Genomic DNA, 26,486 nt, shown 5'->3' with positions numbered 1-26,486 from the left:
AGACTTTGTTAATTAAATGAAAAGGAAAGCCAGAGACTGGGAGAATATATTGGTTTATGTGCACACACACAAATCTATTTAATTCTGTATCTATTGATTCATCCATTTAATAAAAAGACAAGCAAAGAAATTTTAAAAACAGGAAAAAGTTTTGAAAATATACTCTTTTTTGGGTGGTAAGGGGTACCAGGGATTGAACCCAGAGGTGTTTTGCTACTGAGCCATATCACTAGCCTTTTTTCTTTTGAGATAGGGTCTGGCTAAATTGCTTAGGGCCTCAATAAATTGCTGGGGCTTTCCTCAAACTTGTAATCCTCCTGCCTCAGCCTCCTCAGCTGCTGGGATTATAGGATTTTTGGCCATGGCTGGCCAAAAATATACTTCTTAATAGAAGCTATAAGAATCATCAACAAACCCAGTGAAAAAAATGCCCAGTGTCATTAATTATTAGGAAATGCAATTAAAGGTCCTGAGATAGCATTTCACACCAACCAGAATGGCTAATTTTTAAAGGAAGACTAATAGCGCAGTACTCCAAATGTTGGTGAATACATAAAATACCTGAAGCTCTTATACCTGGTTGGGGAAAGAGGAATACATTACATCCATTCTGGAAAGTTTGGCAGGTCTTTATGAACTTATACATATATCTCACCTCTCAGCAGATCCACTCCTAGAAACAACAGTGTATGCCTTAAAGACTCATTCAAATGACAAAGTGTTTGAGGAGACAAATTTACACTGATTTGAATATATATATGGATATATATATATATATCTCAAATATATATAAATCTTAATATAAATCTTAAACATCACATGGTACCCCATAAACATGCAACATTTTATCAACTAAAGTTTTTTAACTGCAAAAAAATAATTTCTTCAAAAATACTCATAGATGTTTTATTCATAAGCCTTCTAACCCAGGAAAAAACCCAAGCGACCCAAACTAAAATCAACCCAAATATCCTTCAATAGGGGAATGGATAAAGGAATTGTGGCACATTCATATAATGGAGTACTAATCAACAATAACAATGAATAAACTACTGATGGATGTATTGCTGAAATATTTCATAAGTGTTTGTGAGCAATCTTTGACACCCATGGGCCCTGATGCACGCAGAGTGAGGCTCTGACTTGCTGTTTTTCAGTAGTTGAATCCAACCTGTGTTTATCTGTATCACTGCTTAAAACAAAGCATGGTGAATACTTCAGGGTTTTGTTCTACCCATCTCACCAGACCTTGAAGTCAGCAGCTGGGTCTTACCCATCTCTAAATCACCAACATCTTTCCCAGAACTGTATACACACACACAAACAGACACACACAATCAGTATTTGTGAAAGAAAAAAGGGACAAAAGGACACTTGGACATAGCTTTTATTCCCTCCAGTCTTCAAAGCCTGGTGCAATAGTAACTCAATAATGTCTATCAAATTCTAAGTGAGTCTCATTATTTGGATGTAAATAACTGGAGAGCTGGATAAAGTTTCTATCTCAACAACAGTTTGTCTAGCTTAGTTATGGACAATTTAGTTTAGTCCAAGGCAACTTGCCCAAGGTTATCCGCCTAGTCAAGTGTCAGAGCTGGGACATACGTGACTGAATGGTTCTTCCTGCCTCACTACACCTGCATGCTCTCATGATGTCCTTAGTGGCTTAAGTGCTTGAATGTGTTATTTCCTTCCACACAAGAGCAAGTGCAGGCTTTCAGAATTCCTGCAAGGAGGATGTCACCCTGCTTGGCTGGGGCGTGTTGGCAGAAGTGGGAGGTGAGTGGGCTCTGCTCATCCTGAGGGTAGCCATGGCTGCTGGGTTGCTTCCTGGATGTGACCCGGCCCTTCCCTTTGGAGGGGCAGAGCAGAGCTCCATCTCCGAAAACTGAGTAGAAGGAAGCCTGGGCATGGGAGTGAGCAGAGGATGGGTGGGGGCTGAGCTATTTTAGCTGCCTCATGTTTGAGAATGATAAAAAAAAAATCATCTTTAAGGAGTTAAGAGTGTGAGTAGCAACCAAGATGGTCCTTAACTAAAAGTATAATCTAGCAATATGCTAAAAAATTAGTCAAACCTGGATGTCTGGTCTTACACAGAAAATTGATGATAGTGTTTAATGACACATTTGGAGATTTTTTTAAATCTTTGAAGATGATTTCATTTACCTAAGGATACTGAGGAAATCTTAAATATACATAACTTCCATGGTCATTAAAAAAATTCTCATTTAAAATTTTTCCTATTCTGATTTGTTCTTACATTTTGTTTCTTGTGGGATGTAAGCATGAAAATTTCAAATGAGAGGCTCTTGGAATTGTCTATGAAGAAACTGTAACTATCTTAGAAAGAGATGTGATTACTCTGAAGACAGAGAAGGAAAAAGGGACAAATAGGAAATTTGTTTAAGGATGGAAGTCTGCCTAATCCTTTCATCCCCTCAACTGGATAGATCTTGTCTTGCTTCAGTTCTGCAAACTGCACTGCCCACCTTCCAATCAAATATTCTATGATCTCTAACAGACCTTCAGCTACACACAAGTGTGATTATAGAAAACACAATAAGGTACAAATGACCAATAAATGAAATTAATCTTCAGTATTTGAGAAAACACTTGGAGAAAGCAAAAAGAAAATAAAGCTATTACTAGCTTCTCAAAAGAGGAGCTAGTCTTATCAGACTCTCCCAGTGAGAATGGGCAGTGAAGTATTTTCTATCAGCAAACTCATACAATCTGTGCTTACTCTGTGAAATCAACCTAAGAAACACATCACTCACTCCCTTTCTTCATCTTTGCAAATGATCCCAGATACCACCTGTCTTTGTGCCATCATTATTAAATGAAAGAATATAGTTTGGTCCAACATATGGCCCAACTTGAGAGTAGCAAATCTGAAATATAGAGGTTTACCTGTATTTAACTCCATGTTGAGAAGTCTACACTTTCTATTATATGTTCTATTGTAATAAAGAAGTTGATTTTGCCATCACTCAAAAATGCTATGGACATCAGGGCCATAGTTACTCATGACACTGAAAAAAACAATCACAAAATTAGTTATGATAAAGGTAAATAGAATAAGCCTGATACAACGTTCAATAATATTGATCCTTTTTCTATTTTCAGATCATTACACTATCCTGTAATAAAAATGCTTCATCATAGTTTTCTGCTTAAATCTAGAAAGTGTTAATTTGGCACTTCTTTTCAAGTGGTGTAATTATTAAATTTTAATGATCATAAAGGGTGTTTATTATTAGATTATGAAGCATTATTTAAGTAGGTACTGTGTATAAGGCATATGCTAGGGGTTCTCAGGTATCTGTTCTTAAGATGCAGGTGGGATTCATCCATCCACTTACTGATAGGTACCTCTAGTATAACACATGGTTATGTTCTTTCTACCTAAGGACAAAACGACTGAGCTGCTGTTTTTCATGAATATAGTTAGGGTCAAAAGGTGGAGAGGATACAGTGGTTCCTTCTGAATGTGAGAACCCAATCTGCCTTTGGCCTGGACCTTCCTGTGTATGTGTGTCATTTGCAGCTCAAACTCCAGGGCTCCACAGTGGGTCCCTGTCTTTTGAAATAAAAACAACCATAGCAGAGAAATGGATCTTTAAGCTATTCAATTGATTCCCAGCACAATAGGATAAGTCCACTGAGATTTATTTTGTATACTTTTCAGCTATTTCCTAAGACAGTAGTTTTGTTTCACAAGGAAACAAATCTGAGTGAAAGCATTTTTTCTTGTTACTGTATTCTCTCCCTCTTTGTCTCTTTCTCTGTCTTACACACACACACACACACACACACACACACACACACACACACACACAATAGTTTCCCGTTATTTATTCCAGAAATTGAACTAGGGATGCAACTTCTTCTACTCTTTCTCCTTTGTATATGGTGCTAATGAAACCGTTCATTAATAACAGCCTATTTGCTTTTCTTCTAGTCATTTTTCCCACTCCAGATATGAAAAAAGTCTTCTGAGAAGTTTTGAAGTTCAAGTTGAGGTATGAAGTTTTAGTTAGGTCTTTTCTTTTTTTCTCAGAAATACATTGAAATTAATCTATCTGTTCTAATTGGCATTAAGGTAACTAACTCCAGTTTTACTCACCAATCAGAGTTCTCAATCTCAAAATAAGAATAAAAATTTGGCAAAACTCAACCTATTCTGTGCAAAGAAGTACTGCAGAGAAATCAAGACTCTCTGAAGAACTGAAGTTAGAAAGCTAAGACGACGGCATACCTAGGGATTGCAAATTGGTGCATCCGCTATGGAAAGCAGAATGGAGAGTCCTTAGAAAACTTGGAATGAAAGCACCATTTGACCCAGTTATCCCACTCCTCGTTCTATAACCAAAGAACTTAAAAACAGCAAACTATAGTGATGCAACCACATCCATTTTTTAAAAATATTTTTTATTTTGTTACTGGACCTTTATTTTATTTATTTATATGCTGTGCTGAGAATCAAACCCAGTGCCTCACACGTGATAGGCAAGTACTCTACCACTGAAACACAACCCCATCCTTTGCCATACTCATATTTATAGCAGCTCAACTACAATAACCAAGCTATGGAAACATCCTTGGTGTCCTTCAATGGATGCATGGATAAAGAAAATGTGGTATTTATACACAATGGAATATTACTAAGCTATAAGGAAGAATGAAATTATGGTATTTGCTGGCAAATGGATGGAACTTGAGGATATCATGCTAAGAGAAATAAGCCAATCCCCCAAAACCAAAGATCAAATAGTCTCTGATCTGTGAATGCTAACCCAAAATAAAGGAGGTTGGGGAGGGGAATAATAGAAATAATTTAATTAGACAAAGGGGAATGAAGGGAAGGGAGAGGGGAGGGGCATAGGAAAGACAGTAGAATTAATTGGTCATAACTTTTCTAGCCTTATATTTGTATACATGACCATGGTAACTCCACAGCATGTACGACCACAAGAGTGGGAATCTAATGGAATAAGTTATTCTTTATGTGTGTATATTCTGCCAAAATACATTCTACTGTCATGTATAACTAAACAAAATTTTAAAAAGACAGTGCACCTAATTAACTCTTTCTTTTCCTACACCAGCCATTTGCACCTCCATGGCAACAGGGAGACATTACTGATATGGGTGCATATCCATTTCCCCCAGGTCAATGCTACTTCACAGGGGATGCACCGAGAATGCTGAATCAGATAGGTCTGTGTTCAAATCTCCTGCTTGCATCTGATGATGTGAAAGCTGCATAACTCTTCACCTGAGTTCAATCCTGAGTTTCATTCTCTGTAAACTGAGTAGTGAGGATTACATGAGATGACATTTGCTCAGTGCCAATAGTCAATACATAAGAGTTATTATGTGATTATGATTATTTTAGGGCCCTTTCAAAAAGAGGGTCACCAGGCAGCTTCCCAGCTTTGTTGAGATTAGTAGCTGGGTAGGTAGGAGCCTGGGTTTAAGTCATCTAAGTGGACAGCTCTACTTTTGCCAAACTGGATTATCTGCTAGGTCCTGCATCTACTCCTCCAAAGAAGGCTACCATGACTTCGCTAGCCAAAGACCACCAGAAAGCAAACATCATGTCTAGAAGTGCTGATTTCACTTCTAACTGTGCTTCATCGATAAAGCAACAACAACATCAGCTCATTTGTAAATCAATAAATATACTCAACAGTTTAGCTGGAAATTACTGGTAACTTTTCTTTCAAATGTTCTGGAAGAGATATCTGTTTAAACTAACAATGAAATTACTAAGAGCTGCTCTTACATGTTGTCTTATTTAGAAGTGAAAATAATGCTGCCAGTCAGAAGTTTTGTTTCAAATATATCAACTTATTTTTTAGAGATTTCTAAATGTAGCCAAATTTGTGGTTTGTCCTTAACATACATATTAAAAAATGGTTTGTGATCTTTATTGATCTTTCATTTTCTCAAAGTCTAGAAACAAATATGTAGGAGTTTCTAGGAAAACACTATGGTTTCTAGGTTAAATATATTTTAAATTTGATAAGTGATATATATATATATATATATATATATATATATATGAAGATTACGTGGGCCACTATATATAGTACTCTTTGACATAAGCATATACTGTATAAACTGATACCTTTAGTGGGTAAGAATGTAAAGTGAACAGATAAAATGTTGAATTTTCACACCTTTTACCAAGCTCTCAAGATCCAAAGAATAGCTGGGTGAAAAATCAATACTGTCTCATTGCCTCTCTCCCTGGCCTCATTCTATCAGAAACACTATCTTGTGTTGTAAATCTTTAATTTCCTTCTAACATGGCAACAATCTCAGAGAGTTTGCAAAATCTTTTAGATAGGCAATTCAAGCTTGGTATTATTTGGTTTATGAATATAAAAGAAATAAAATGCATGTCAAAGGCAAAGGCAAATGAAAGCCTTGTATTGAATCTGATATAACTTACATCGTATGTGCCAACAGACCTTGTTATTACTTCGCGTTTATATAATTTTTGTATATTTGCAAAAACTTTCAAGCTTGCTTTTATTATCTCTTTCTCAAAACTGTCCCATGGGGGTAAGCATGAGTAGCTTGTTTTAAAGGCGAAGTGCCAGAGGAAGAGAAAAATGAAGTGAGTTTCCTGAAACAACTCAGCAAAGCAGTTGCTGATCCAGATTGCAAATTCCTGGTCCCTTGGTCCCTGGCTCATTAGCCACCAAATCCCAGCTTCCCTCATTTCTTTGCATCCTCAGACACTTCTGACCCTCTGCTTGTTTTAATGGGGCCCCTGAGACCTTCTTTTGGCCAGCTTTCAAGCCCCTTTCCTATCACTCCCCTTTCCTAGCCCTTAGGAAAGATTTCCTGTAAAAGCTAGGGAAAAGTTAATTTGCTGATATTTATTCCAAACTGGCCTGCTGCTACACTGCATACTGATTTTCCCTTTAGCAGTGCCTTCAGAGACTCAACATATCCACTCTCTACCATGTGATATTGTGTTTGGAACAATATTTTAACATACCCCTGGTGACCTATACCCACTTTGACTTGCTAATATACATCACAGTATTATCCAAAGGTACGATGTGGGAAAAATTAAATAAAAAGGAGGAAGAATATTTTGTAAAGAGCCAAGCCTATGGAATTCTACCTTGTTCTTCTTAGACCTGGATATGATCTACCCCATGGAGCCAGATGATGAAAGAGCTTTCTTAGTGTTCATTCAGTAGACACTGAGTTCCGTGTCCTAATCTTTCTTCACCTTCCTTCATCACCTCATTGGCTATAGACAATACAGTAGAAGTAGGAAAGGAATTTCTTTTCTAACACCTTGCCCATCCTAGTTTTACTGTTGTTCTTACCCAAGTAGAGAGATTCAGATCTTCTCGGGCAATGATTAACTCAGTTGGCATTCTTTATGAATCCCTTTGACACACAAGCCTACATTTTTGAAAACGACACAACAACAAACCCTTCAGTCTCTGTAAGTTAGATCCCAAGTTCCTGTCATCCTAGTGTGTATTATATAGTGATGGAAATCACTGCTCTGTCCAGTCCAGAGAGAAATATTCCATAAGTCATCTGTTTTATGAGTGGAGAGCAAAAATTACTTGGTACTCTCTTTCCTACACAAAGGTCCCTGACTAGGAATTTAAATATTACAAGTACTTTTACTGATGTTCCAAAATGTATCATCTTCCTTTTAAGGCAAAGCCAGGTATTACTTTCTCAAAATATCCAAGTTTTATGCTAAATTAAGACCATAATTATCTGAAGTGTTAATAAAATCAGGTCGATATTTAAAAGAGCATGATTGTCTGTCTTTCTTCTCTAAAAGCACTTAGAATATCCCCTTCATATTAGTTTGGTAAGTAGAGTGTGGGAGAGATAATTTCCTATTGTTGATGACTAAGGAAGCACTACCTTCCCTATCAGAGTGCTTGCCACTCTTGTGTATGTTGATACGGTTATAAGCTTTGGGCTAAAAAATGCAGACAGTGGGAAATAACCTTCAATATTTGTATTTTATTTTAATCAGATCTCTATGATAGTTCTATTTGTTACATTTCGATTAAAGTTTTAGATTTTTAGAGTATAATGAGAAGATATTATGAGCTGTCAAATTTTCCTTATTTCTTTAAATGTCTGTGTAAAAATGAGCAGTTCCCAGATTCAAAATACCATGCTCAGAGACAAAGTTAAAATGTTTCTTAATATTTGGTGAACCCAAAGTAATTTGCAGTTAAAAATTATAGTTTCAAGGGCAGAAAGAAAAATGCTGTCATGGTGATATTTTTACTAGATTTGAAATAAAAAGAAAATCATCCATCATGAAAGTTTTAGGTATTTGTCACAATAAAAGAAATTCTGATGGTAGTGTTCCTAAAGAAATCCAGTTTTTGTTATAATGGAATCAACATTTTGCATTTACTAGCTTAATTTTGCAAATGGCACTCAACAATGCTAATGGACAGTAGCACTTTCATTCTGTAGTTAATCCATATGATCAATACACTGTAGGCAATTTACACACAGGAAAAGAACATATAGTATATTAGTCATTGAGGCTTTAATAAGCCATCACTCTTTTCTTTTCTTTTTCTTTTTCTTTTTTTTTTTTTTTTGTGGTACTGGGGATTGAACCAGGGGTGCTTAACCACTGAGTCACAAACCCAGCCCTTTTTATTTTTTATTTTGAAATAGAGTCTCACTAAGTTGTTTAGGGCTTTGCTAAATTGCTGAGGCTGGCTTGCGATCCTCCTGCCTCAGCCTCCTGAGTTGCTGACATCACCAGTATGTGCTACCATTCTGAGCTCTTTCCAGTTCTTGTAAAATTTTCTATACCATTTTTGTCGCTTCCTCTCTCTGGAGAATTTTTTTCTAGCCCTAATGAGCTGATTTATCAACCAATATCCTGCACCACTTTGACTAGATGTATTACTTAGAATCTTCTGAATTAATTTATAACATCCTGCCAGAATTTTATTATTGTATGTTGATATAAATTATAATGTAACCATGAATCTTATACAGAAAATCATTAGTATGATAGTATTTATTTTACTTTATCTATATTCTAGCATGCATTCCACTATATCTATATTCTAAATTAAATATCTTTATATTAAATTGAATTATTCAAGTAGAATACAAAGTAAAAGTACGTCATCTCTCAAATGAAAAAAAGTGGGGTAGAATCAAAGGGGGAGTAAAGGTTTTTGGTGCTTTTTTGGGAAAAAAAGATTTTGGCAAAATTATCACCAAATTTAACAATTTCTCTTCACTGGTATATATTTCATTTTCTAACCTTCTAGTTTTTTTAGGTTTCACTCTGCTAGAAAAAAAATGTATTTCAGAGGAAAATCAATCAGTGACCTATTGCTTTCTAAGAATTGATCACTATGCCATGAGGCACTATATTCTAATTTTTTAATTTCTATTAAAGAGTCAATGAGAAAGGCATAATTTCTTTCAAGAATGTAGTGATCATGGAAATGAATAATGATCGATGAAATGATAATCCAAGACATAACATAAACACAGCATTAGTCCTAGAAAATGTCAACTCTATCACTTCAAAAGGGCAAAAGTGTCACTGAACCAAGTGTTTTTTTGTTTTTTGTTTTTTTTATATACAATAGACTTATTTTAAAATTCATCTCTCAGTGGAAAAAAAAAACTACATTTGATGATTCAATGATCATTTTTAATGGGTTGGAAAAAATTTTCGTTAAAAGATGGCCAGCATATAAACACGAGTTGTTTAAATAACCTCACTAACTTCTCACCTGATGTCAGAATGTTAGACTTCTAATGTATCTTATTCATGCTATGACTTGATTTTTTTATCCCTGAGCTAAGAATTCTGAGTGGCATCAATCCATAGCATCTGAAAGCATTTGCCAAGAACATGTCAACTCCTTTAGAAAACAAATCACTCTATGAATTCTAGACTTACACAACATTGGTGATTTCACAGTGCAAATATGCTTTAATGATCCAGTGGTAGAAGGTGTTCAGTAAATCCATGGAATGCTTCTTATTGTTTTCTATAGGTGTTTCCTAGAGCTTCTGAACTATCTCTAAACCTGCAGCCCCATGGTGTTTTCAAAGTCTGATTTACAAAGTAATAGACACCTAAAAGGTACTTTATTCCAAAGTGATTTTTTTAGAAGTTAAATTTGAACAGATATCTCAAAACCATTTGCATCACCAAAATCCATTCTATAGATCCAAAATCCTGACTGAGCCATGAGAGATAAAACAATATCTAAGGTTAGAACACAACTAAAATGATTTCAATGACTATTGCTTTACATTTTTTCCCCCCGATCTTTAGATATTTTTATTTTCCATGCTTTTGTTATTGCATTATAGTTAAACTAACGAAGCATAATTTTGACTTTAAACACACACTTCCCTTCTATTTCTCTCTCAGATGGTTGGATTACTCTACTGACACAGGGAAAACAAACAAACAAAAAAATAATGTTCATTACCTCAGGGGAAATGGTGCAGCTGTACATGGAGGCTGGAGTGAGATGTGAAACAGCAGGTATGCTCTGTGTTGACTGCAAAGGAAGCTCTAGCCTTGTCCTTTCTCCACTTCCCCACACCAGGGCTGTGCAGAGGAAGTCTGCATTGGAGGTGTGTACCAGCTCCCTTGGAGATACTATTGAAGTGGAACATTCGAGACACTTACAACTCTTTTTAAAGGCCTTTTAAAATTTTACCATAAACTATAGTACCAACAGAGGAGAGCTCTTCCCTTTACTTTAGAAAAGTCTTCCCTGTGCTCAAGGAAACCTCTTAAAGTGCCTTCTATGTGGACTTTTCACTCCATGTAAAGGAGATGCTCAGTATTAGTATGGCAGAGTGGGGTGTAGACTATGGTGCCAGACTGTTCCAGGTTCAAATTCTGACTCCTATCACATGCTGTGTTGTATCCTGTGTTGTTTCCTTATCCAATAAATGGAAATTCAATACCTATCTCATAGAGCTGTAAGAAAATTGATATAAAAATACATCACAGATCATCACTCATAGTAAATACTAGATACATGGTAGCAAATATATTTTTACTGATTTATGATGGTAGTGGCTGCTCACATACTTTCTCTTTAATCCTCTATTTTAAAGAACAAAAGAAGTAGGATTTTTTCTCTTCTTCTAGAAAGAAAAGACTTAGAAACTCAGTAACTTCTCTTGCTACTACACGTGTGATTGTATTTTAAGTAAGGAACACATGAAAGCCATCATGTAAAATAGGATGCTTTGGAGAGTGAAATGGGGTACCAATCCAAAGGGACATCAGATGCAAACTGAGACTCTCCCAGGAGAACTGTGAGTTTAGTCATCCTAATTCCGTGATTGTTCAGGAACCTGAGTCCCTAAACCTCCTTCCTGTCTTTCGAAGTCTGAAGCACAACTGGAATGAAAGTATGGATTTTCTCAAAAGATTGTTCTCATAACTCAAGAATAAGAGGTACTTGCACCTGCTATTTTATATAGAAACACCATTAAAAAAATAAGTAATGACAATTAAGAATGATTGCTGCTTTAATATGTCCCTGTCAAAAACACTGGTTGGGTCATCAGAACTGATGGGGTCATTGCCATGCTTGGTAGCTAAATATCAGTCTGGCTCCCAGCTTTGCAGCCCCCACAGTCAGGGGGTTGTTTCCAGGGACCTCAGAGATCTCTAAAAGTTTAGAATTATCTTTGATCTGAAGTAGTATTATGTAATAATATCAGTAGTGTTATCCTCAAAGCTCAGGTTTTACATCTTTGAAAGTAGAGTTCAACTGAGGTTGTGAGCAGCACACTACTCCTAAAAGCAACATGAACAAAGGAATAGCAGCTTTATTTATTTCCATTTGGGACTATTTCAGATACCATTATTTCATTTAATCCCAAAAGCAAACCTCTGTGGTAGGTACTGTCCACATTTGTGAAGAGGGGAAACTAAAGCCACAGAGAGATGTTAAATAACTAATCAAGGTCTTACTACTAGTAAGCTCAAGTGTGACTTTATATGGAGAGTGACTTCAATGACTGTTCTTAACCCTCTTTTTTTGGTCCGAGGGAGTGGGCCCAGGGGCACTTAACCACCGAGTCATATCCCCAGCCCTTTTTATGTTTTATTTTGAGACAGGGTCACCCTAAATTATTTAGGGCCTTGCTAAGTTGCTGAGGCTGGTTTTGAACTTGCAGTCCTCTTGCCTCAGCCTTCCAAACTGCTGGGATTACAGGTATGCGCCCCCATGCCTGGCTTTTTCTTAACTGTTGTTGTCATTAAACATACCAGGTGACCTGAAGGAAAGGTGAGGCCTCCAATTTCTACCACCAGGTCATAAGAAACAGAACTTACTTATATTTTAGAGAATTTAAATAAGAAGTGCTATCCTCTGACCCAGGCTTTGAAAGCAAACTTTGTCCTAAGTAGGGTAAGAAACCAACAAAGTATTTAAGATACAATCTTCTGGAAAATGGTTAGTTTCTATTGTCCAAATGGAAAGTTTAGAATATTAACATAATTCTATTTTCTCTTTGAACTCACTGGCAACTCATTTCAGAGTCTCACCAGTCTGTACTAAATAATGTATGACCAAACTTTCAACTAGAATGGCATTTTGTATTGAATTTTTTAAGCAGTCACTTATGATTTTGCAGCTCATTCAAAGGCTCTGGGTAATTTTGTTTTTGGCAAAAACCAAAAGATGGTTTCTAATGAACTCACACATTTTATCATATGGAAAGAACCTCAAGGAAGCTATAACACTTGATGCTAACCTAGATAATTTGCTTTCAAAAAGTAATTTTATAAAAAACACGAGTTAAATTGATTTGAATTGCATTACTACATAAGATTCACCTGAAACCTAAAGAAGATCTGAGTTTGGAATTGTAATTCTTGCAGAGACAATTTCATTAACAAGTTGAAAAAAAATTTTCATGAAACATCCATTATTCAACTCAGCAGTCCAGACATCTTTAAATGGTAGTTTAATTTGCTTCCACCAAACTGAGATACTGTTTTTTATTTTCAAACTTGTTCAACTTTTAACTAAATCTGTACTTTTAATTTCATTGATTCATTCATCCATTTATACATTTAGCCAAACTTTTTTTGGCTTCTAATGACTTTTTCCCATATCTCTCATTGCCATGTTCATTTACCAGGTTCTCATGAATTTGAATTTGTGTTGTTTTGTTTTTGTATTTGTATATTTTACCCCTTTTGATCTTTGCTATTTGGAAATTCAGTGTGAAATAAATGATGTTTGGTTATTCTTTCACGGTTTTTGTTAGTTCAAATTTGGAAACACTGTATCTGCAGGCGTTGCTTTCCTGTTGTGGTATGGATATGGTTTGTCTCCACCAAAACTTCACGTTGAAATTTGATGTGGCATTACTAGAAGGCAGAGCCTTTAAAAGGTAATTACATTGCCACAGGGGCTTTGCCCTCATGAAGACATTAATTAGTTCTTCTGGGATGGATTAATTCTCTCGGAGCAAGTTGTTACCAAGTAAACCTAGCACCTCTTGTTCTCTCTCACATATTTGCTCCATCTTCACATGACCACTTTGCCTTTCTACTTCTCCAGCATGACGTAATAAATACCTCAAGAGACCCCCCGCAGAAGCTAAGAGTTGCTGATACCAGGCTCTTGTACTTCCCTGTCTCCAGAATGAATCGAGAGTCACAATAAATCTTTTTTTCTTTGCAAATGATCTAGCCTCAGATATGTTTTTAGAGCAACAGAAAATGGACCAAAACATACAGAGTGGTAGCTCATTTATTTGGAATACTTAAGATACATAATTATTCTATAGAAATTCTATCAGGTTAGCATTGCTGAAGTAGTTGATATTAGATTCTATCCAACCCCTTTGTATTGTTGTCAACTCTATAATCTTACTCTCTAGAAAAATCAAGATGGGATAGAACTGTAAATATAATGAGATAGCAAATGAATAATAATAAAATGAAATATTTAAAAATCCAACTTTGATATGTAGATATTGCACATGAGCGTTTGTTATGTATTTATAAAATACTAAGACTGAAATACAGAAGGCTCCCATGGCTGCTGAATGATAATACTGGCAGCAAATACATGCCACATAGAGCACATATAACAAGTAAGCTATCATCATGCCTCTAAAGACCTTTGTCCTTACACACTTGTGGAGGTCGTATGTCTCCCAGGTGTTCTGTGAGAGGGAATCGTTTTTTCTTTTCCTAAACTCAGAGATTCTAGATTGTGTTTGGATTGTACCTGTGCAAACTTTTGTCAGCTCCTGAGTTGATGGAGTCATTCATTCTGCAGTTATCTGTGAACCACACATTTTTCTAGATGTCGAAGGTAAAACAGTGAACAAAACTGAAAAGTCTCATGCAGTCTATGGTTGAAGGGAGAAACAAAGAAAGGAACAGATGAGAGAATAAAGGAAAGCTGGATGAGGACAAATGCTGTAAGGGGTGAAAGGCTGACATGATGGAGAGCTGGAGACTTGACTCCAAGGCAGTCACTGTGAGATAGAGAGCTCAGAGAGGCTTCTCATTAGAGTGGGGCCGGTCATGGCTATTGGCATCAGATCTGCTATTTTGCTGCTGCCATTATTCTCCACCACACACACCATTTTATAACCTAGGTTGCTAGCCCGCAAACTTCCTAGTCAAGTCCAGATTGTTAGCCACTGTAATGAGACAAGGAAATAATAGGAATTGCTATAGTTGTGTGATATGTAGTAATAGTAAGCTGTATTTGGTATTTGCCTGGCCTTGTAAAACTAAAATCATGAAAGGCGCCTGATGACAAACTTGCTGGGCGTCAGGATGACACTCCTGAACAATGCCGATATGAACTTAATCTATGATTTGAGGGTGGCTCCTAGTCTAGTTGTGTTCTGGTCTTTATCAATGAAGACCAGAGCATGACTGGGCTGGAAATCACTACTTAAACCCCTGGACTTTTGGAGCAAACTGTCATCAGCACCGTGACCAGAGGACTCCACGTCTCTCTGTCTCTTGACTGCCCCTGCTGCTATCCACACTATCGCTGATTGCTGATCGACTGTTGTCACTGAGGCCAGATGACTGACCACCTCTCCCGTGACGATGACTGCCATCCAGCCTCTGGCTTATCGAACACCTGAGGACATCCAAGGACATCCGAGGAGCTGAGAGAGGCGACAGCTGAGAAGAATCCCTCAGTCTTATTGACTGACTTCTTGGCTAAGAGATGTTGCATTGAGTAAATTCATGGGGATTGGACTCCAGGTGAACAAGAGAGTGAATCTTCAATGTATTTTTGACTTGCTATTATTAGGAATGTTAAGTTGAGTGTGTATTACATGAATAAAATCCACTTGTTGGAACCAAACTTGATTCCTCTCTTACTGCTCGTGACAGTCCGTGAACCTCCTCACCAGCCATTGATTCGTTGTTATTGGCCCTCGAAATTCCACTACTTAAGAATGGCTCCACTGCCATTCGCTCGCTCTCTCTTCCCCTCCTCTCCTCACTTTCACTCTCTCTCTCTCATTTTCTCTCTTTCTCTCTCACCCTGTGGGCAGACACTCTGCCTGTCTCTTGCCTGAGTTCCCGCATCCGGATTGGTTTCTGGGTGCTTTCAATGGACATTCTTAGTGAAGACCATGTTGGCTTGGGGAGAAGCTGCTCCATGTCCTTGAGCATCTGCTATGTGCCAGGGCTGTCCCAGGGATAAAGAATTCAAAATTGCACAAAAATAGGAATCTTCACCCTTATGATGCTTACTACACATAGGAAAATAAAACTCCTGCCTCCAAGGCAGTCCTGAATGGTAAAAGACAATGGACTTGTAAGCAAGTCATTCCAGCACAGCAAAATTCCCCAAGTAGGTACCACCATGTGGCAGAAAGAACAACATGATTCAGCCTCCCTGGGCAGAGAACAGGTAGAGAAGACTTTCTAATGAAACTTGCCAGGAGTCACCCATCTAATTGGTAGCCAAGGCAAATCTCTAACATGAACTTTCCAATTCTTTATCTAGTTCTTTTTGTTTGTCTGTTTTGTATTATATTTTCCATGGGAAATAGGAAAAAGGGGGTGGAAAGGAGGACACCAAAAGGAATTATTTATCCAGGGAATTTCCTGGATAAAGCCAAGGAGGCATTGACCTGCTTTTAAAAAGGGCACAGTTAATATGTGGGGGGTCCTGTTCTGTACTTCCAAGCTGAACTTAAATATTTCTATAAGCTCTGAGACTCTGTAGACAAGATTAACATAGGGTGTGAAGATACAGTTACCCAGTCCAGTCAAAGATCCAAAAATCATTTTCCTGAAGCACTAATTTGAAGGTGGTTTTGATTTTTTCCCTTTTGAAAAAAGTCCTTGCTTGAGGGAGAGTGATTAAGGAATGGTAGGTCATATTGCTGTTTCCTAAAGCTATAGTACAATCCACCATGCATCACTAGTTTCAACTGAAATTAAAGATATTCCCTTTTCTATGCTTCTGCCTAATTTTCCCCAGATAGGCCCACAGGGGTCAGGGTTTTCTGTTTCTTGGGCACTATTTCTCATTTCGATCTCTACCCACTGGGTGTGCCTGGGGCTCCTGAACAACCTACACATTTCTTGTTACTTAAGCCACAATCACCTCTTGGAAACAAATGAGTTTTTCCTAAATCCTGCAATTAGAATATAAATGCAATATTCAGATAGCCTGTAATTAGAATATAAATAACCTCAAATAGCCATGCAAATGAGGGTGTTAATGTATTATGAATCACTAAGGAAAATAGCAGGGATGATAGTTCCTTCCCCTTCTACTTCCCTTCCAGCTTGGCAATTTCATTCAGTGTTTCATTGGAAACCTACAGCCCTGCTTTCTCTAACCCAGCACAAAAGACCAGAGTCTATGCATTTAATGATGGGTTTGGCAGATGGCTTTGTTATTCATTATTTTTCAAATAAATCTCATCCTGTTCTTTACTCATGAGACTATTCAGATAGCAGATCCTGAGGTTTCAAGCAGGCTTAAAACCTACTCAGAATTATGATTGGCGGAAGGCTTCTTAGGTAGTGGTGGAAGTGAATATGCATCAGGGTCTGCTGGTTGGGACAGATCTCAGGCTCACATTAAGAAGAGAAGATAGAAATGAATGCTTTTTTTGTGGTGGATGGAGAAAATCCATTGTTTTTTTTTTTTTTTATCCTACCCTTTGTTTATTAAGAAATGCAAGGATATCCCAAACTTTATTGATTATCTGCTGTATTTATAGAACTATGCTGGATGCTTGTTTTCTGTTATTGAATTTTTAGAAAAAGCCTTGAGGTACTGATTATTATTTTCACTTGTAGAGATAAGGAAATCACACTTTAGAAAATTGAGTTGCTCAATCTTGTAACTTTCGGTAGCAAAAACCTGCTGTGTCAGAGACAAGCTACTGGAACAGAAATGAACAGGATTGCGAAGTTTTTGTCATGCTTGTATAAAAAGGAAGCAGAAAACTGACTCTAAGAGTTAATTTTAAGATACAACTATTATATAATGAGAACAGATTTGGCAATCACCTACCAATGAGTGTGCCTGTGCTAGGCTCTAGGCTCTTCGAAAATCATAATTTGTCTTTTTCATCTTTGCACCTTCCTTTCTCTGCTTTCCAGTCATCCCATTGAAAAAGTCCATATCAAAACCCAGTAGAGTACACTCTCTTGTGAATGCTCTTGGGGGAGAAGAATGAGGAATGAATGAATGTTGCTGAAACAATCTTTTATTTTTGTTTTTACATTTTAGTAGTTACAGAGAAGAGGAGAAGGATAACTGTCTGGAGGGTGGGAATTAGGGATTGTGAATAAAATTAGAGCTCAAAAAAGCAACCCCTGGTTTAGCAAATACGAAGGGCAGGAGCTGTGATTAACAATGCAGAGAAGGCTGCATTCAGCCCATTTGAACAAGTTAATAGAGAAGTCTGCCGATAGATAGTGGAGTAGGAGGCTGCAGGCTACTCGAAAGAACCACACACTTCTGCTCTCCAGGCAGCCTGAGGAACTGGTTCTTATTCATTAGCCTTTCAGACAGCTCTGTGAGGTGACTATCCTAGACCCCTTTCACAAGTGAATCAACTGGGGCTCAGAGACCTTAAATAACCTGCCCTGTGTCACACAGCCAATTAGTGGCCCAGATAAGACTTAGTAACATCTGGCTCACTCCAGTGTCCCAAAGGCCAGATGATGGGAGGGGAGGCTGTGGGGTCTCTGGATACTGCAAGGGACCCTGGAAAAAAAAAACAAAGAAAGCTCCCTCCTTGTTTCAGAATAAATAAAGCTGAGATCAAGGAAGTCCAGGTTTGGACTGAAGCAAGACCTCAGGGTGAACTCACACACAAGGACAAAGCTATCACAGAGAATAAATATTGGCAGTAAGCATCTGCCCTGTGCCGAGGACTGGGAAGAGATGGATCTCTGTTTCTAGCTGGCTGAGAAAGGAGAGCTCTAGAAGTTCTCACTATATAGGGACGAATGTAACAAGTACTGTTGTACCTTGGGAGTCTCTTGAATGCCAGGAAAATGAGTTGGGCATTTCAAATAGCATACACACACCAGATACACACAGCTCACACACACACACACACACACACACACACACACACACCCCGATGGAAGTATGGAGAGCCTGAAAGAATGCTGAGTATTTACCTATTTTGTCAACAAACCTCCATAAGAAAAGTGTCACTGCATAAGGAAACAGGCCTTGTTCTTGACTCTAGTTGACCATGTCCTGGCCACAGCTGTCTGGACAGGGGCTGACAACTCACAATGTGGCCCAGAATAAAGACAGGGCTGAGACATTCTCTTGGGAACGTGAATGGAGAAATATACACTGAAAATCCTCCTTAGTGAGGTACAAGAAAGGAAAAAAAAAATTCTCAAGGAATTTCTCTCTCAAGAATTCTCCTGCTGCCCACACACCCAGCAGACACAGCAGCATGGCCCCTGATTCTACAGTTCAGCTACCTCTATCCAGGGAGGGGTCGGCCACTGTGTCTTGCACATGGTTTAAGGGGTTGGTGAGCAGTTCACACTATACATTTGTCTCCCTTCCCCAACAACTTTCCTGATTCAAGCTACCCTTTTTCATCCATGAACTCTCCATACCCTCCTACCTCCCTCCAATAAAGTCCAGTCTTCCTCTTAAGAGACATTGCATGTGAAGGTGGGATAAGGCTCAAAAGACCAGTTTGCTCACTGCTTAGGGCTGAAGGGAGAATGTATCTGGCTTCTCCTCCACCTTCTCTTTAAAGATTCGGGATTCATAATACCTATTAGCGCCAGTTTTGAGGCTTTAGCCAAAATTCTGAGAAAGCAGGGAAGTTCCCAGGCAGCAACTTCAGCCAAAGGGCAGGAATTGAATCTGCAGGTGGAGAAGTTAGAACACTGAGGTGCAAGACACGGATGTAAAGGAGGACTGAAGAAGGCCAAGAGTACGAGCAAGCCACATAGCACTGGATTCCATTCTGGTCTGGCCATTACCTAGGTGTTTGACTTGGAACAAGATTAGGCCCTCTCTAGCCTCTATTTTTTCATCTGTAAAATGGGGGAAATAATATATATGTTGTCATTGGGTTGTTGTTGGAATTAATTCATATCATTATTGCACAGCCTTCGGTACCATGCCTAGTGCAAAGTGCAAAGTAAGTGTTCAATAAATGCCAATTACTGCAAGTGAGCAAAAGCTATGAACTGGAGGGAAGAGCCCTGGCAATGATGTGAATCCCCACGCGTGAATGACTCTGAGAAACCTATTGCTAGAGAAGAGACAGAAACAGAGAAGGAGGGGAAGGAAAGGCATCATTGGGCCATGAAAGAATGAGAGGTCAACTCCTAGAGTTGACAGCTAACAGCTTCCAGTTACGGCTGTTCTTTTATTTCAAGCTTATAACTGACTAAACCAAACCAAACAAAAACACATTAGCAACTACTTGTGGCAACTTGAGCGAGTGTTCTAAAAAAAGTGTAACTAAAACAATGAGTGTGCCTCCTGGAATGTTCCAATCTTCCCAGGAAGTCTCCCTGGACAGTCCTGAGAATAGCCATTGTCTCCACTTAGATCTAATAGAAACAAGAAGAACTCCGGAGACTTCCCCATCTGATGCCTGAAGTGTTCTTGAGGTCAAACTGAAAAAAAAAAAAAAAAAAAAAAAAAAAAATCTTCCAAGGAAATAAGAAGAGGAAGGAACAGTTGTTTCCTAACCCAAAGGTCACTTAAGACATTAGTGGTACCTGTTACACTGCCTGAGTAATTGAGCATCAAATTATTTCAGAGAATAGACATTGCTCATTGTTCTCTATGCTGTTTACAGCAGCTCTAATATAGACTTTCCTATGGAATAATGACACTCAACTGTTCAGAAGGCTCCACTATAATGATATATATAGGATAGATTTGCATTTACATCAATAGAGAATAAATGCTACAAATCAGAAATAGCAATCTGAAACACATGGAAATTTTCTTTCTCAACAGAATTTGTCATGGCTTTATTACAAATATCTTGCTGGTACTTTGTTGTGGTCGATTGCTCACAAAGATGGATGCAATTGTCCTTTGGGTTTTTTTTTTTTTTTTTTCATCTTTCATTATTCATTTTATTACTTCATTGTACTTTTTATTTATTTATTTTATTTATTTTATTGTAAACAAATAGGATACATGTTGTTTCTCTGTACATGGCATAAAGGCATACCATTTGTGTAATCATAAATTTACATACAGTAATGTTGTTTGATTCATTCTGTTATTTTTTCCCTTCCCCCCACCCCTCCCACCCCTCTTTTCCTTCTATACAGAGCTTCCTTCCTCCATACTTCCCCCCTCCCTAACCCTAACTCTAACCCTAACACTAACCCTTCCCTCCCCCCATTATGTGTCATCATCCACTTATTAGCAATATCATTCTTCCTTTGGCTTTTTGAGATTGGCTTATCTCACTTAGCATGATATTCTCCAATTTCATCCATTTGCCTGCAAATGCCATAATTTTATCATTCTTTATGGCTGAGTAATATTCCATTGTATATATATATACCACAGCTTCTTTATCCACTCATCAATTGAAGGGCATCTAGGTTGGTTCCACAGTCTGGCTATTGTGAATTGAGCAGCTATGAACATTGACGTGGCTGTATCTCTGTAGTATGCTGATTTTAAGTCCTTTGGGTATAGGCCAAGGAGTGGGATAGCTGGGTCAAATGGAGGGTCCATTCCAAGTTTTCTAAGGAATCTCCACACTGCTTTCCAGAGTGGCTGCACTAATTTGCAGTCCCACCAGCACAAGATCAATGCTCATAAATCCAATGCATTTTTATACATAAGTGATGAATCTTTGGAAAGAGAAATTAGGAAAACTATCCCATTCACAATAGCAACGAAAAAAATAAAATACTTGGGAATCAATCTCACAAAAGAGGTGAAAGACCTCTACAATGAGAACTATACAACACTAAAGAAAGAAATTAAAGAACACCTTAGAAGATGGAAAGATCTTCCATGTTCTTGGATAGGAAGAATTAATATTGTCAAAATGGCCATACTACCTAAAGTGCTATGCAAATTCAATGCAATTCCAATTAAAATCCCAATGACGTACCTTACAGAAATAGAGCAAGCAATTATGAAATTCATCTGGAAGAATAAGAAACCCAGAATAGGTAAAGCAATTCTTAGCAGAAAGAGTGAAACAGGGGGTATTGCAATACCAGATCTTCAACTCTACTACAAAGCAATAGTAACAAAAACAGCATGGTATTGGTACCAAAATAGAAAGGTAGATCAATGGTACAGAATAGAGGACACGGACACAAACCCAAATAAATACAATTTTCTCATACTAGACAAAGGGGCCAAAAATATGCAATGGAGAAAAGATAGCCCTCTTCAACAAATGGTGCTGGGAGAATTGGAAATCCATATGCAACAGAATGAAACTAAACCCATATCTCTCACCATGCACGAAACTAAACTCAAAATGGATTAAGGACCTGAGAATCAGACCAGAGACTCTGCAGATTATAGAAGAAAAAGTAGGTCCAGATCTTCAACATGTCGGCTTAGGACCAGACTACCTTAACAGGACTCCCATAGCACAAGAAATAAAAGCAAGAATCAATAACTGGGATAGATTCAAACTAAAAAGCTTTCTCTCAGCAAAGGAAACTATCAGCAATGCGAAGAAAGAGCCTACAGAGTGGGAGAAAATCTTTGCCAATCATACTTCAGATAGAGCACTAATCTCCAGAATCTATAAAGAACGCAATTGTCCTTTGTGATGTGACCTTTTCATTCCTCCCATTAGGAGGTAAAGGGTACCTCCCTTTTCCTTGACTCTTTGGGGGCATGGTGACCACATTGATTAATTGAATGGGGTGGAGGTAAATCTGGGAGAACTTCAAGCATCTGCCTCAAGATGTCTTACAGCTTCCTTTCTACCATCATGCAACCCTGAGACTTCCATGTTTGGAAGCCTTCCTCAGCCTCCTTGAGAATTTAAGACTACAGGAAGAGAAAGGCCTAGCTAATAGCCAGCATTAGCGGTCCCATGATTGAGTCATTGTTGGACAATCCACATGCAATCAGGTCATCAGATGACTGAATCAGCAGGTGATCACAGACAAGAACAGCATTAGGGCCACCCTCCTCGGCTCCCGCGCGGCGGCGGCGGTTCCTCTCCCCCTCCCCCCAGCCCTGGCTCCGGGGGACCCCGCGATGCCGGTCCGCACCAAGTGTCCCCCGCCGGCCGGTGCGGCCTCGCTCATCCCGCCGCCGCCCATCAACACCCAGCAGCCCGGCGTGGCCACCAGCTTGCTCTACAGCGGCTCCAAGTTCCGCGGCCACCAGAAGAGCAAGGGGAACTCGTACGACGTAGAGGTGGTGCTGCAGCACGTGGACACAGGGAACTCTTATCTTTGTGGATACCTGAAGATTAAAGGCCTTACGGAGGAGTATCCAACCCTTACAACCTTCTTTGAAGGAGAAATAATCAGTAAAAAGCATCCTTTCTTAACTCGAAAGTGGGACGCCGATGAAGATGTTGATCGGAAACACTGGGGCAAGTTTCTGGCTTTTTATCTGTATGCAAAATCATTTAATTCAGATGACTTTGACTATGAGGAACTGAAGAATGGAGATTATGTCTTCATGAGGTGGAAGGTATCAGTCCCTCAACCTGACCCATGTCCCTGAACACAGCGCGCCCATCTATGAATTCCGGTGACAGCGGTTCAGAGTGGCAACCAAATAAAACTGAACTTGGCAACAAAGAGCTTTGCCAAGAAAATTGTGTACCTGCCAGAACCAGGAGAGGTGTGTTCCTGTTTCTTCACAAGCAGACTCGTATCAGAAAGCATGAATGTTAACTCACAGAATCCAAGGAGCGTGGCTGACCCGCGGGGCAGGTGGAGGAAGCCATCTCCCTTCCTCCTCCCTCTCTGTGGCAATTTGGTCGTCATCTGTCTCTAAGCTACCTTAAACGCACTTTTCCTTCCTGCACAGCTAACTTCTACATCACTGAAATGCCCATCCCTTCCTCGGCCCCCACCTCCAGCCGTGTAGAAGGTCAGCTTCTGGGTCACCCTCAGCCTTGGTGCTCAGTGGACCCCACCCAGGCCCCTGTCCCGCCCCCAGTTGCTTGTCCGGTAGCCCAAGGAAAGGCAGAGCCCCAGCACTTCTGTGCCCCCAGAGCTCTGTACAAGGAGTTGGCCAGCTGTGGCAGCATCTGCTGCTAATGAAATGAGACCTCATCAGTCTTCGGTCCCAGTGCTTCGTGGGGTCAACGGGCACTCCTGAGCCCTGTACTGTTAACAATGCAAAGCTCGCATGTGGCTGTCAGGTTCCCTGGGCCTGCCGTGGGGATCACTAAATTTAAGGCTTCCAGATCCCTGGCAGGAACAGATCCTAAACCTGCTTACTCAGTACGTTTGCTCCAAACTTTTGAACTTGAGGGCAATACTAAACTTAAAAATAAGAGTTTTTTTATTACAAAATTATTTTTATGGTCCCTTTAATGAGGACCCAATGGCAAATGCACAATTATTCCGAATTACATTTTATCATTTTCACATTGAAAACAGCAAATGTTGACTTAGTAATTTTTATATCTATATCTATATGTATATGTATATTTAATCAACCAGCAGTTTTGAAACGAGTCATCCTGGTACAAAAGTTTTGCAGTATCGCATAAATTATAGTGCTAAACACAAGAACTGTTTTTGGGGCCAGTTTAGCCTTTGTACCTCCTCCTTTTGCTACTCAAAACAACAGTGCTTCGTGTTAACCTTTTCCACGAGGCAGAAGGGGTCTTCGTTCTCCAGAAACAGTGACTGAAATGGTGGGATGGGGGAGGGGTGGGAAACATGAACACGCTCAAATAACTCGAGGCTCATGTGCCAAAGTGTGTGTGTGCGTGTGTGTGCGTGCGCGTGCGCAATGTTTTGTTTTTATTTTTCTAAATGTTTAAGAAGCTTAGTATGTTGGCATCAGTTGTAGCCCACAAATACGGGCGGGGCTTTGAGGAATTGACATTTTTCTGGTGATTTATAAGACTTAGTCTGAACACAAGAGGAAAAGCTTTAAAAAGAAGATAACATTGGAGCTGAGGATGTGGCTCAATGGTAGAGCACTTACCTAGCATGTTCGAGGCCCTGGGTTCCATCCCCAGCACCCCGGAAGAAAAAAAGCATTATAACCCACAGGAGCAGAGCAACCTACAGGTTGCACGTCCATGGGTAGTATAAAAGAACGCACAAAGCCCTTTAGTAGGATGAGTGGTAGGGAACATTTTTTATTCTTAAGAAGTGACTTTCTTTTTAATGACTTATGTACTGTATGTTACTGAGACCGAATGTTAGGGGAAGCCTTAAAGGAGCAGATTTTGGGAAAGTAGCCAGTGGGCACTTGTGACATGTAAATTTGTGATCCCAAGACCATACCCATTCAGTAAGATCAGGGCCTGGGAATTCTAAAAAGCTACTCTGATGACTTTAATGGAAAAAATCATTTGTGTCCATTTCCAGAGATGAGTCCAAAATATTTTCTGGAGCTTAAAACTCAAGCTAGATGCAGTGGTGTGTACCTGTAGTTCCAGCTGCTCAGGAGGCTGAGGCAGGAGGATCACTTGAGCCCAGGAGTTTGAGATCAGCCTGGGTAACATAGTGAGACCCCATCTCAAAAAAAAAAAAAAAAAAAAAGAAAGAAAGAAAAAAGAAAAACCGCATCAAGACTCAAAGCATCAAATGACTGGCTCTGATCACACTCATGAATTGCTCACTGTCACTTCAGTTAAGCTGAGGAACATCACAGAAGAGTAAAGGAGGCCAAGGGGCTGCACTAGCTTTCCTCATGTGACACACCATTCCTCTTTGCCTCAACCCTCCTCTCTCAGCATCCTTGAGGGATACAGACCCCACTCAACCCAGTTGGATGGGGTAACCCCCAGAGCTGTGGCTCATTCACAGGAACTGCCGGTGTCCTTTTGTAGACCAGTCAGACCAGGTTCTGTCATAGGGATTCTTCCTTTTTTCCTGTTTTAGCTAGGTAATGAAGTACTCCAGTTGTACTGGGGAAGTAAAGATGTGATACCTTTACCAGACCCTTCAGACATGTCTTTGAGGAAGATTTGTTCACTTGAAAGTCTGCCCACTGATCACAGGGATGGGACTAAGCATTTTTCCACCTCCTCTTAGTAACTCCCAAATGATCAACATCAACTTTCTCTCTGTCCTTGAGGACCTGTGGGGACTCCTCTCCACCTGTAGTTATTCTTTCCTGAAACTTCTCAGTGGTTTACATGCCTCTGATACTATGTGCAATATTTTTGGTTGACACTTGTAATCCATCATTAAAAGATGAGTGCAGATTTCAGATTTCCTACCATCTTCCCCTACCCCAAATGAACCTGCCATGAGGTGGGATCCTAGGGATTTGGCCGTTCTTACCCCACTGCTCAGAAAGCTTCTACTCTGCTGTCCCCAGCCTCAGCCCTCTTATGTCCTGGACTTACCCTTTCACCCACCATCCTTTTAAGGTTTATATTAGTGTTTCAGCTGCAGTCCAAAAGTAACTAGACAATGCCTAATATTAAGTAGAAAGTCAATCTGTGTGCTGGTTCTGTTGGCAATGTTGAAATCAAACTCCAGGGGAGCAAAGGGGTTTTTCAATGTCTTTTGCTTTCAGAAACAGGGAATTTATATTCTCTCTAAGGCCTTGAATTGATTTTTTTTCCTCATAAAATAGTCTGATAAGCTAATTTTTAAAAAGAAATGCCATTAAGTATGTTGCATTGTGGTTTAAAATTACTAACAAGTTCTGAGAAAGAAAAATATTTGATTTTGAATCTTAAATGTTTTTAAAAATTAGATTTGAATGGGCGCAAAGTAGGAATATTTTGTTTCTTTATGGAGGACATGTGGAAAGGGTTTGAGGGTTTGGGATGGGAGAAGTATT

At 39.0% G+C, this 26,486-nt stretch overlaps 1 protein-coding gene across 1 annotated transcript; it reads left to right on the top strand.

The window, feature by feature from the left end:
• The first annotated feature begins 22,684 nt into the window (after window positions 1-22,684).
• On the top strand, window positions 22,685-26,486 carry LOC306660617 (glucose-induced degradation protein 4 homolog). The gene has a single exon (XM_079138984.1). The coding sequence runs from the start codon at window positions 22,749-22,751 to the stop codon at window positions 23,223-23,225; it is 477 nt and encodes a 158-aa protein (XP_078995110.1). The 5' UTR covers window positions 22,685-22,748; the 3' UTR covers window positions 23,226-26,486.

Source organism: Sciurus vulgaris, assembly GCF_902686455.1.
Source record: "Sciurus vulgaris genome assembly, chromosome: 4".
Lineage (NCBI taxonomy): Eukaryota > Metazoa > Chordata > Mammalia > Rodentia > Sciuridae > Sciurus > Sciurus vulgaris.
Note: the sequence above shows the minus strand (reverse complement) of the source record. Positions and strands in the feature narration are given on the sequence as shown.

Coding starts and splice junctions, on each gene's coding strand:
- LOC306660617 (XM_079138984.1), top strand. CDS start 22,749: ATGCCGGTCCGCACCAAGTGTCCCCCGCCGGCCGGTGCGGCCTCGCTC.